The sequence below is a fragment of the Polypterus senegalus genome, chromosome 14, assembly GCF_016835505.1.
Source record: "Polypterus senegalus isolate Bchr_013 chromosome 14, ASM1683550v1, whole genome shotgun sequence".
Taxonomy (NCBI): Eukaryota; Metazoa; Chordata; class Cladistia; order Polypteriformes; family Polypteridae; genus Polypterus; species Polypterus senegalus.
Window position 1 is genome coordinate 135,305,767 of NC_053167.1, and position 12,745 is coordinate 135,318,511.

A 12,745-nucleotide genomic window follows, 5' to 3' on the forward strand; every position below is an offset into this window, starting at 1 on the left:
TTCAAGATTTAAAGACAATCACTTCAGAAGAACACCTGAGCACTGCAGGTGATGGGTTTCTTCATACAGGAAGTGTCATTACAAACAAAGGGCTTCTCCATTACGTGTTAAATTAGCGTGTTCAACACTTTTTCCGTGTCATTCCACTTTATTACACACACCTCTGTTTAGGGCCTTTAATGATGTGGATTCTTTATACAGTAATCCCTCGTTTATCGCGGGAGATAGGTTCCAAGGCCGGCCGCAATAACTGAATTTCTGCGAAGTAGGGACACCATATTTATTTAATTATTTAACATGTATTTGGACGTTTTTAAACCCTCTCTGTACTGTTTACAACCCACCCTTTACTCTGTTAATAACAGGGACAACTGTTAAGCAATATGAAATCGGTAGATAAGTTTACAGTTACTGTATAGCGAAGTACACGTACCTATATATGACGTGGTGATGAATATGCTGTGCAGTAAAAATGATGACGATGAAGGTGATGATGACTTTTACTGCGTAGCCGATGACTGTATTTTACGTCTCTTCAGACGGCGCTGCCATTTCCTGGGGCACCTCTTCCACGGTTTACGAAGGTGTATCCGTAGTAGTAGTAGAAACTGGCTCTTTTTTGCGAGACTGCAAAAACATTGTGATCGGCAGTTGCTGCCGCTGCTTCTTTTTCCGGTCGAAGAGCAGCTTGTAGGTGATCATGACGTCGTCGACCTTGTTGCAAATTTGGACAGATCGAACTATATCGACGTCCCATTCCATTCCATGACCGCTCTTGCAGATCCTTAGCCAGTCTGCAGCCACAGCAGCGAACGTTCTCCCTTCCTTCAACATATCCAGAAGTTTCACCTTCTCAGCGATCGTCATCATTCTTTGTAGCCGTTTAGGCTCAGCACCAGCCTTGGAAGAAGGAGCACGTTTGGGAGCCATTGCAGGGGGTGAAAATTGAAGCGAAGTTCAACACAAAGAAACCACAAAGAAATCACACACAGTACAGTGTAAAGTAAACCGCTCAGCGAGAAAGCTTGAAGCGAAATGGCCGCGACAGAGAGACAAGGAGAGGTGCTGTGGGATCCGGGCATCGGTCAAAGCACCAATCACGGGCCCTATTAGAAAGCAGGAAGCTGTGATTTGTCGTCTCCCTCCCATGTACCAATCACATCCCGTGTTACAACGCACTTAGTCACCGAACTTGTTTTGTTGTTCTTAGACTAGGAAATACTACTACTATATTCAAAAACCCGCAAAGTCGTGAATCCACGAAAAGTGAACCGCAAAGTAGCGAGGGATTACTGTATTTGTGGATTTCTTGACTTAATACCAACGTCTGGCGAGAATTTCATGTGAATTGCCTCATTGAAACATATTTCCTTATAGAAAATGTTGACGCGTTCAGTACTTATTTCCCCCACTGTTTGTACTGCTGCATGTTCTTCCAAAGCAATTCAACCTTAATTTCAATTGTTCATTAAACTTTCTCCCAGAGGTGTTGCAGTGTCATTTCAAGGTGTCATTTCTGCATAGTGTGACCGAAATATATTGTGACAAAGGTGCTATACCAGCGCTCGACCCGACACAGACAGACACAGGAGGCACACTTATAAAACAAATAAATGTTTTATTTTTCTTTCCCCATTCCCACAAGCACAATAGCACAATCACCACAATTATTCTTCTTTCTCTCCTTCACTCCTCTCCGGAAAGCTTAGTCCCTCTCCTCCCAACTCTGGCTCCTTTTATAGCCCACCCAGAAGTGCTCCAGGTGTTTGATGACCCATTTCCGGCTGCACTTTCGGGTCGCCCACATGGGCTCAGGAACCACTGCAGTGCCCCCTGGTGATGGCCACGGACTTCAACAGGCTTGAGTTCCAAAATCCCATGCCCGTGGTCCCGATGTAACCCAGGGGGGGCTGCCATCTAGTGTTCTGGGGGAGGTACTGTCTTGACCAGGCTTGCTTCCCCGGTCCAAAGCATGAAGAGGGGAACCCCACCATCTGTGACACTAGGCAAATACCCCTAAATGAAAGTCTGCAGACTCCAAAGGGTAGAAGCAAGTTGGGGTATCTTACGAATCAATGAAACCCACCTGAGGGATCACAAACACCTGGGACGCCAATTGCGGTACCCTGAAATGAGGGGACCGTGTAGAAAAAGTGTTGTGTGACCGAAATGTGTGCCAATCCCCTTAAATGAAAATCTGCAGCGTGCACTTTAATCACGACATCTGAGTTGTTTGATTTGTAATTTTAAACTGTGGAGGAGAGGGGAGAAATCAAGAAAAACGGGTGTTTGTCCGAAACAGTATGGAGGGCACTGTGTATGGCTTCATCGAGGGTAATGAAGGTTAGGTCGTAGCAGTAGCGTAGCCAGAAATTTGTTGGTGGGTGGGCATATATGAAACTAGGTGGGCGAATAAGACTTCACCCAGATAAGACGGTTTATAGAACTTGACCATCAGTGGCCAAGCGAGGGGGATTCTCTAATAAAACCCCGCTCAGTAATGCACACAACGATGGAAGACACACGCGCACACAAATTCAATGACCCAGCTGTTAAAAATAAAAATCGATCTTCCTTGGCTATTATAAGAAGAAACCTGGGAGCAGAGACAGGGAAGGCACAGTTTTAGTTTCGTCGACGGAAGCTCACTTGTCAACTTCAGATGTGTCTTCTTCACTTAAAGTACGTCGAGGTCTTTTAAAGGAACTGAACAGAGAGCTCTCGTTAGCCATTTTAACGTCCGTTATTTTAGGCTACTTATTTGTGGTTTTTCACCTTAACAAGCTCTGAGCAAACATTCACGCACGGAGGGGCAGCACTTGATAGGATGATTGGATGGGGATGTGGTCATAAAAATACCAAATTAAATACTGTTATATTTATAGGTTTTATAGGATAACGAATAATAGTAACATAAATATCAAACTGTTTTACATAAAATATATAAGGGATCCTGAGGTTGTTCCTCATTTGATGGGTACAATCGGTGAATCCCCCCAGCCTCTCCTCTATATATACACTGGTACCTCGGTATACGTCCTTAATCCGTTCCAGATCCTTTGACTTATACCAAACAGGACACATACCAAACAAATTTTTCCCATAAGAAATAAAGGGAAAATGATTAAACCGTTCCTATGAAAAAAAAATCCTATTGTTATTGGCATATTATACTTTAATGGGGTTGTATAAAATAATTTAAACACTGCTTAATACTAAAATACTTAAATATATAAGCAATTAGATGAAATAAATGAAAATTTAACCTCACTTTACTTTTTAATAACGTCTTTGTTTTTCACAATCGTAGATACCGTCGTTCTCGGCATACAGTATGCAGCAGCCATGTCCCGGATACGCATGCCACCTTCATACTTTTCAACAATCAATTCAAATTTATGCGAAAAAACACAAAATCACGTGAAAATTCACAGAGAGTTATAGCGCAGTTTGTTCACTGAATGCTAGCAACTGGCGTATTGACGTTCGTGGGCAGTCATGGCTTTGTCTCGAGAGAGGTGAACAAGGGTATCGCACGGTGTTCTAGCACGCGAGTCGTATTCCAAAGAAAGGTCGTATACCAAGCTAAATGTTTCGCGTCAAAACTGGACATATACCAAGTTAGACTTGTTCCAAAGCGGACGTACAGTAAACCGAGGTACCACTGTATATTTATTTCATTTTGAAAACTGAAAAGTGTATGGGTGGATCACCTTTGGCTACACTACTGGACCACAGTTTAGGACAAATTTGTAGTGGAGTAAAAAACTCAGCTAAGATTCACAGCGTCGATAGGACGATGATTTATTTATTTTTTGGCCCGACTCACATACACTTGCTCACAGAGACAAAAAAGCAACTGGTAATAAAACAGAGATAGAAGACTGTATTAAACAATAATAAATGAAATATAACTATACAAACTACAACGATCCCAACCCAGTTCCCTTTACGGCAATATACAATAAACACAAATTCAACGATAACAAACCACTAACAAAAACCACACACGATGAAGTCCATGAAAAACAGCAACTGATGGAATGAAATGATGGAGATAGATAGTGTGGCGGGCAGCTGGGGGCTGTGCCCAGCCAGGATGCCTACAAGGATCAGGAGAGGGACTACGCCTCCCCCGGACCACGAGAGGGCAGGTGCCCTGGTTGGTATGGGGGCCACGGAAATGGAGCAATGAAGCGGATCCCTATAGGGGCCCATGGCCACTGCCAGGACAATTGTGAAGCCCTGGACATCAGCACTTCGGCTACACCCAGAGGTGCTGGCAGAAGTATTACCAGGGAAACTCTGAGTGCTTCCGGGTGCTGCAGGAAGCTCATCAGAAGGCACCTGGAGCACATCCGGGTGGGCATAAAAGAGGCCGCCTCCTTCCAGTCAGTAGCCAGAGTTGGGTGGAAGAGGACGAAGCTCGGAGGAGAGGAGTGGAAACGGTGAAGACTGGACTTTTGAAAGGCCCGGACGTAAGGGTGATTGATGGAAGGACACTGGGTTGTATTTATTGTACATAGTGTAAATAAAGTGTGTTTGGTGTTTGAACCATCGGTGTCTGTGCCAGGGCTGGTCTTCCACAGTAGATAGTCCAGAGATCATCTTGCTGTATATGAATGTAAAGACAGTCTCTATCCAGCAGGGGGCAATAGCTCCCTGGTTGGAATAAGTTCTTTTGTAATTGTGGCATGTTACATAAATCTAAACTATATAGATATACAGTGGACCTGTGGATTGCGAGCATAATTAGTTCTGGAAACGTGCTTGTACTCCAAAGCACTCGTATATCGAAGTGAATTTCCCCATAAGAAATAATGGAAACTCAGAGGATTCGTTCCCCAACCCAAAACTATTCATATAAAAATGATTAATACAAACTATAAAGTAAAAATACATAAAACAAATTAACCTGCACTTTACCTTTGAAAAGAATCGTGGTTGGTGTGAGGGAGACGAGAGAGAGGAGGGTTATTGTGTAGGACGGTTTCTAAACTCTTTTGGAATTCCACCCAACGGGACGACACACGGAAGAGCATCCTGAAGTTCGCCGTAAAAGCGAATCCAAAAAGATTGCGGTCAAGCTATAAGCGCCTGTCATTGATGGGTGATACAAGGAACATTATTAATGCAGGGCACAGGATTACTTGGCCGCTAACCTGGGCTTGACCCTGCCTGACTGCTGTGTCTCTGTATAGGAGAGCGGTAGATCCCGCTACAATAAATAACCACGCTGTTCCTGTTTTAAGCTGAATAAAGCTGGTGTTGCTAAAGTACTGAGACTCAGCTTCATGTTTTGGGGTGCAAGACAGGAACTCACACGTCACAGCACACACACATGGTCACCATGCTATAGTAAACAGTATACGCTTTGTGGCGAGTTGCTAGGGCTACGACCCGGCCGGGACGCCTGGAAGGACCGGAAGGTGGCATGTATGTCCTCCAGGCCACGAGGGGGCAACCGCCCTGGAACAGAGGAGAACCACAGGAGAGGAACAAGGAGGCATACGCTTATTGGAACCTGTGGCCACCGCCAGGGGGTGCCCTGAGTCTTAGAGGGCCCGGGATTGATTTACTTCCGCCACACCCGGGAAGATGGAGGAGAATCCCTCCAGGGACGACCGGAGTGCTTCCGAGTGCTCTTCCGCCACACCAGGAAGTGACGTCAGAGGAGGCACCTGGAGCACATCCGGGTGAAAATAAAAGGGCCCGCCTTCCTACAGTCTGGGAGCTGGAGTCGGGAGTGGGAGCGGGACGAGGCTCCCGTGGAGAGAGGAAAGGCGGTCCAAGGGACAGAATGAGAGAGGCCCAGTATCAAGGTGATTGGGGCAAGAAGGCCCAGTGGACTGTTGTGTGTATTTAAGATGGAGGAAAAAATAAAAGACCTTTTTATGAAGATGCGGTGTCTGTGTCTGCTGTGTGCACCCGACCCTGCACATCTTATATGGATGGTGACTATATGAGTGAGGCACACCAACTGAGACAGAGAATGGGAGACAATTAGCCACAATCTCGCACCGCAGCGAGAGAAAGAGAAGAACCATCAGCTCAGTTGTGATCACGTGACGCTCAGCAGACAAAGTGTATACGGACTACTTGTATTGCCATACCTCGCTCGTTTATCAAATCAAAATTTATTAATTTTAGCTCGTCTTGTAAAACACTCGCAGACCAAGTTACTCGCAATCCAAAGTTTTACTGTAAAATAAAAAGGCGATACCCTTCCCTTAGTGATCCGGCGGTAAGAAATCCCATAGGAGAAATCACTTAGCTTTCTTTAATGACGGTTTACGCTGCATAACAGACAAGGAAGCCATGACAAGACCTTGTATACAGTCTGCCATTTTTTGTCATTACGTTGGAAGGATTTCTCGGATCGGATGGCGTTATCTCCCATCCGTCCGTCGGCTTCAAAGATGTGCCAGGCAATGTTCCAAGGCTTTATACTCTTTCTCCATGTGCAGGCCCCTACTTAGGTAAATCATGCCATTCCAAACCAGAAAAAGAAGATCCATTGCCATGCTGACTCTGACACACAGAACACAGCACACGTCACTCATTTCGCAGTTGTCCCTTTCTTGTCTTCTAATGCTTGCCTAGCAGTTCTAAATGATGAGCCCCTGTGTGCTGAATCTGGCCTTGTGTTCGCTGTACATGTAAGTGGATTTGTAAAATATTTTTTGTACAGAGCACAGAGGCATATTAAACTTATGTACTTATTACACTGTCCTACTGGTATTTCCTGAAAATGACGAATGATGGGATCAGGAGCGCTCCTTTTTTCGAAGATCGACACAGAATCCAAAATCCGTCCTCACGTAGCAGGCAAACACCAGACAGTCCATACACACACGGGGGATAATCCACAGGAAGTAAACGGGAAGGCAACTCAAGACACGAAACAATAAAAAGACTTTTTCGTTTCCCTCAGTGTAACTGGCCAGCTTTTAAATCCCAGACTGGCCTCCTTGTCCCCAGCAGCCCCTGCACCCTCAGCCGACAACCAATCAGAGCCACTGCAGGGACTGCTGGGAGTTGAAGTTTCATTCACCAGTAGCGCCGCAACAAATTTATACCTAAATATGATTATTTACAAAGGGTTCCCATACTTTTTCTTGGCACCGTATTAACATCTTGTGAGAAATAAGAAAACCTATAGTTCAAGTATAATTATCCGTTGTCAAAGCTGAACTTAATTCTGAGCCTTTGTTTCAAGTGCATTGTTTACCTTTTTTGTGTGGCTGATTGGAGCTTAAGAAACTGCTGACCTCACCAAGATGGCATCTCAAACTCCCCATACTGACTCCATCTTGGTCAGGTATTGGCGAGCCTTCTGCAGCCAGACTTCAGGCAGACTGCTCCTTTTTTTCCCCTCTGACGCTGTCGTATCTCTTTTTGCCCAGATGCCTCTGGCAAGGAGCCGGACTGGAATTTCTGGAAGTTCCTGGTGGATCCCAACGGGAAGGTGGTGAACGCCTGGGGCCCAAAGGTCTCCGTGCAGCAGGTCCGGCCACACGTCACAGATCTCGTACGGCAGGTGATCCTAAAGAAGAAGGATGAACTTTAATGAAGGGCTGCGGCGTGGCCACACGCTTGCGTCTTCATTCCCGCTCCTCTTGTTTTATAAAGTTTGAAACGTTTGCTGCTCGGTTGGTGGCTTTATTTGGAGTGAAGTGGTGGGGAGGGGGTTCCATTTTACTTCATTTCAACTGATTGTAGTGTCTTTTATTTTTATTTGAATCCTACCAAATTCTTGAAGACAACGAGGTTATTAGTAGATTTTACCGTTGGGCTGAGCTAAACCCAGATGGATGGATCCAGCTGGTGGGACGTTTCCTAGTAATGTTCACTTCTTCTTCACCCCTTTCTTTTCGTTCTAAGGCAGGGTTAGCCTGGTGGTCAGCACCGTCTCCCTTACAGTGAATTCATAAAGTATTCAGACTTTTTGCATATTTTATTATATTGCAGCCTTGTGCTAAATTTTCAGTTCAATTTCTTTTCTCCTCATCAAGCAACACTCAGTACCCCTGAATGATGAAGCGAAAATGGAATTTTCGAAATTTTGGCAAATTTATTACACATAAAAAAACTTTTTGGGCCCTTTTTTGCCAACAAGCGTCACACTCCTGGATTTGGGAATTTTCTGCCGTTCTCCTCTGCAGATCTTCTCAAGCTCTGTGAGTTAAGTTGGAGTCCATCTGTGGACAGATATTTTCAGGTCTCTCCACAGATGTTTGATTGGGCTCAACTCAACTCAATGACATTCCCAATGTTGACCCCACACCACTCCTCTGTTGTTCTTGCTTTGTCCTGTTGAAAGGTAACCCTTGTGATGGTCTGGGTCAGCTCCACACTCCCTGGTCACTTCCAGGAGCTCCTTAAACCTGGAACTGTCGATAGTCGTAAACCGAGATGAGCCGGGCAAATGAGGACACGCACACAGTGAGCAAGGGGTTGGTGCAAAGTGCCTCAAATGCTTTTCTTAACTCTTTGATGTCGACTTTTGTCGAAATTCAGGGGTAGAGGATTGTAATCAGCTGTAAACTGCAACAAAACTCCCTGTTACCTTTTAGTTTGACTCTCTTTGCTAGAAGGAAAGTTAGCATTGTTGATTTGACCTCGATTCCCTGAACGTGCATGAGTAGCAAAGAGCAAACAACCTCTAAAATGGCATCGACATCCATCGAGAGATGAAAGCGAATGCACAAAGCAAAACACTGCATGGATGACGTTTTGCGTTTTATCACTGAATCGGGCGCTGACTTGTTGGACTCCGATTTTGATGCAACTGATCTGGAGATGGAAATTGAAAATGAAAGTGAGGTGCCATCATCAGCTGATCGGTCCCCAGGGAGGACTGCCACCTACGATGAGAAGACGTACAAACCAGATTGCATCGCAAATGACTGCCATCGCCGTATGAAGGCAGCCGGCCCGCCATTGAGTCACACCCGCACTGCCGCTGCTGTCAGAGACACCAAACAGGTGCCAAAAGGAGCCACAGCATGCAGCAACAGATGTTTTATGTTGATTTTTGTGTAAAACCATTGCTTTATGTGCTTTTGAGTCTTTTGGAAAACAATATTCAGCCCTCAAAGAGTTAAAACCAAACAGTGTTCTAAAAAGTGAAATGGAAGAAGGTCCCCAAATAAATAAATAATCCTTAAAATCAAAGTGCTAAGTCCGCAATTTAAAAATTCAATAGTCCACAGATAAAACAGCAGTCATCGGGTCTTTGATCTTTTTCTCTTCACCTGAGCCCAGCGCAACTTCCTCTCTCCCATCTCCCCAACTCACCCCATGGCTGGCTCAGCCTGGTGGAGACACCAAAAGCTGTGGTCCTTTTTACCGACTTCCATCTTGGGTTCCTCTCTCTCGGTGTCTGACAGACCGCTCGGAGTCAGCTGTCCTCCCATCTTCCTACTCACTCTCTGGACGCCGCTTGGATCCCTAATAGGGACTCCTCCACCGTTGTACCTGCTCATCCATTAAATCGGTGGGTAACGATCCGTGCTCAGAACGTTGATTTTTTTTAGTCTGCCTCTGGAGTACTGACCGCTCTGCCCTAGCACCTGACACTGCATTCACTCCTGGTCCTCCATCTGTCGTTATTCATCCTCTTTTTGATCTGATCTCCTTTCTACCAGGCCGGCTCCTTTCATACTGCCTGATTGGGTGCAGGTCCTACCCTCCACTTACTCCGAGGTGTGGATGAGGCACCTGACTGATCCGCTCGCATTTGCATGTGACTGTGTGATCAGCCAAACACCAGAGTAACCCATTCCTCAATTGCTTATTTAAAATCGTTCTTGGGCTCAGGCCCCTTATCACAGCCTTTTGGCCCATTCTGAGGTCCACAGCATTCTGAGCAGCTTTTTTATCAAGGATGTCCCTGCACTTTGCTCTGTTCATCTTTCCCTCTACCCTGACTTGTCTCCCAGTCCCCCATTGGAATGGTATTGTGCAGATGATGAGTGGTGCTTGGCTTTATCCAGACAGAATGCTCATCTTGGTTTCATTGGACCAGACAATCTTGTTTCTCACGGTCTGAGAGAGTCCTTTGGGTGCCATGAAAGCTGCCTCTTGCATTATGTGTCGTCTGGCCACTCTACCATAAAGCCCACATCGGTGGAGTGCTGCAGTGATGGTTGTCCTTCAGGACATCTTTAGCATTTCTAGACATGATCTCTGAAGCTCAGCCGGCGTCACTTCTCTTACCAAGGACCTTATCCCATAATTGCTTAGTTTGGATGGATGGCCAGCTCGATTAGATTAGAACTGATTAAGTTTATTAATCTTAAGGGTTTATATCAGATGCTTTCGGCAGTAGAAACATAAAGAAAATCAAGGATACAGACACACAGGGCAGATAATACAGCCAATCAATCAATCAATAATCATATGTATATGGTGCAGATATTTATACCGGGAGGAAGCATTGAATTGCCCGATATCAGTGGGAAGAAAAGACCCCCAGAGTCTTAGCACATCATGGTGGAATTAGCCGGTGGGTAAAATTGGTATGATAGAGGGCATCCTGGAGGGGATGGAGGGAATTTTTCATGATGGCATCCAATTTTTGCCACCATCCCCTTTTCCACAACGGCTTCCCGTGTGTCCAGGGTTGGCCCTCTGATGGCGCTGGGTTTCCTGATAAGTTTTTTCAGGCATGGTGTGTCTTTTGAGCTCAGGTTTTTATCCCAGGAAACCACAGAGTTGAATACCACAACTAGGCTACTATGGCCTGGTAGAACATCTCTAGCCACTTGCTGCACACACCAAAAGTCCTGAGTCTCCTTAGCAAGTACAGTCTGCTCTGGATCTTCTTGTGTGGTACCACTGTGTTGTCAGAACAGTCCAGTTTGTAGTTCATATGGACCCCCAGTTATGTGTAACTTTGCACCACTTCCACGTCCTCCCCTTGAATGGTTGACTGGCTTCAGAGGCTCTTTGGCACGTCAGAAGTCCACCACCAGCTCTTTTGTTTTGCTGATGTTGATTTGCAGGTTGTTGTCCCTGAACCAAAAGACAAAGTCCTCCACAACATTCCTGTTCTCTGACTCAGCTCCATTATTAATGCATCCTATGATGGAATAGTCATCTGAAAATGTCTGTAGATGGCAAGTGCTGGTGTTGTACTGGAAGTCTGTTGTGTAGAGGGGTTGACAGGTAGAGATAGGACAGGTCCCTGAGGTGCTCTAGTATTACACACCACTATTAATGACACACAGTCCATCAGTCTCACAAACTGCTGTGTGCTGCTCAGGTAGTCCATGAGCCAGGAGATTGTGGGGGCATCAAGATTCAAAGCCTTGAGCTCTTTCCCCAGTCAATGAAGCAGAATGGTGTTGAAGGCACTGGAAAAAATAAAAAAAAAATGAACCTGACTGTGTCTGCTTTGTTCAGGAGGGAGTAGACTCTGTGGAGCATGGAGACCACAGCATCCTCCACACCTACAGTACATGTGTCTGACACTGCAGAAGATCTAGATGTTCTGAGACAAGGGGTCACAGTGGTTTTAGGACCAGTCTCTCAAAGGTCTTCATGATGTACATGAAGTAAGAGCAACTGGTCTGAAGTCCTTGGGCTCACTGGAATGCTCTTTCTTTGGCACTCAGACCACATGAGATGGTTACCACAGCTTGGGGAAATTTCTGCAAATTCATAGAAGGGTGAACAGGTGCAGAAGAACCCCCCACAGAGGTGACTGGCACATATCTTCAACACCCTGTGGTTGATTCCACTTGGCCCATAAGCCTTGTTTAGTGCAGAGGTTTCCCAGCTCTCTATTCACTTGGCCAAAAGGCAGAGTCGTGGCTGTTCTAAATTTCTTCCATTTAGGAATTATGGAGGCCACTGTGTTCTAGGGAACCTTCAATGCTGCAGAATGTTTTTTTTTTCTGTAGCCTTCCCCAGATCTCTGCCTCGACATAATCCTAAATGTCTAAATTCTGCTGGTAATTTATGGATCTCATAGCTTGGTTGTTGTCAACTGGTGGATCTCCTATAAACAGATGTTTGCCTTTCCTAATCATGTCCAATCAGGTGAATTGACCACAGGTGGAAGCCAAACATCTCAACGATGATCAAGATAATGGATCCAAAGTTCAAATATCATTGCAAAAGGTCTGAATACTTATGCCAAGGTGAGGTTTAAGGTTTTACTTTTTAATACATTTGCCAAAATTCCCCAACCCCTGTTTTCGCATTGACATTCTGGAGTATTGAGTGTTGCTAGATGAGGGAGAAAAAATGAATTGAAAGGATTTTAGTACAAGGCTGCATCATAGCAAAAGGTGAAGAAAGTAGAGGGGGCCAAATTCACACTGAAGGCGCTGTATGTGAAATGAACTAAAAAAGAGCAAGCAGCTCGAATTGAACGGTCATCTAATAATTATTATTTTTTACTTTTATAAAAATGTGTCTTGTATAAAAATAAATGACCATTCTTAAAAAAAAATAAATGTTGTTGGCCGTTTTTTTCCCCATAAGTACCACTGTGCTCAACTGAGATGGAAAAAGAACCCTGCCGGATGATCCTCACCATTCTAAGCCTTTGTCTTTTTTCCCCAGGGGGTGGACACTCCTTCAAAAATGACATTGTTTCCGTTCCCCTAGAAGTGAGCCCAAGAAACCCAACCGTCAAATCAGGCAGTGGAGAAAAACAAGAAGTTTAAAGAAAATTAGTAAAGAACTGATGTTTCATGGCACGGAGTGGGGTCTGGTGATAGTTACGAATGAC

The 12,745-nt window shown here is 45.0% G+C and overlaps 1 protein-coding gene across 1 annotated transcript in view; it reads left to right on the forward strand.

Moving 5' to 3' along the window:
• gpx7 (glutathione peroxidase 7) overlaps positions 1–7,644 on the forward strand; it is a 77,277-nt gene extending 69,633 nt beyond the window's left edge. Inside the window, exon 3 of the mRNA XM_039735622.1 lies at positions 7,407–7,644. Coding sequence (XP_039591556.1) covers positions 7,407–7,570 — 164 coding nt within the window. The 3' untranslated portion in view covers positions 7,571–7,644. The remainder of the gene's footprint in view (positions 1–7,406) is intronic.
• Positions 7,645–12,745: the final 5,101 nt, after the last annotated feature.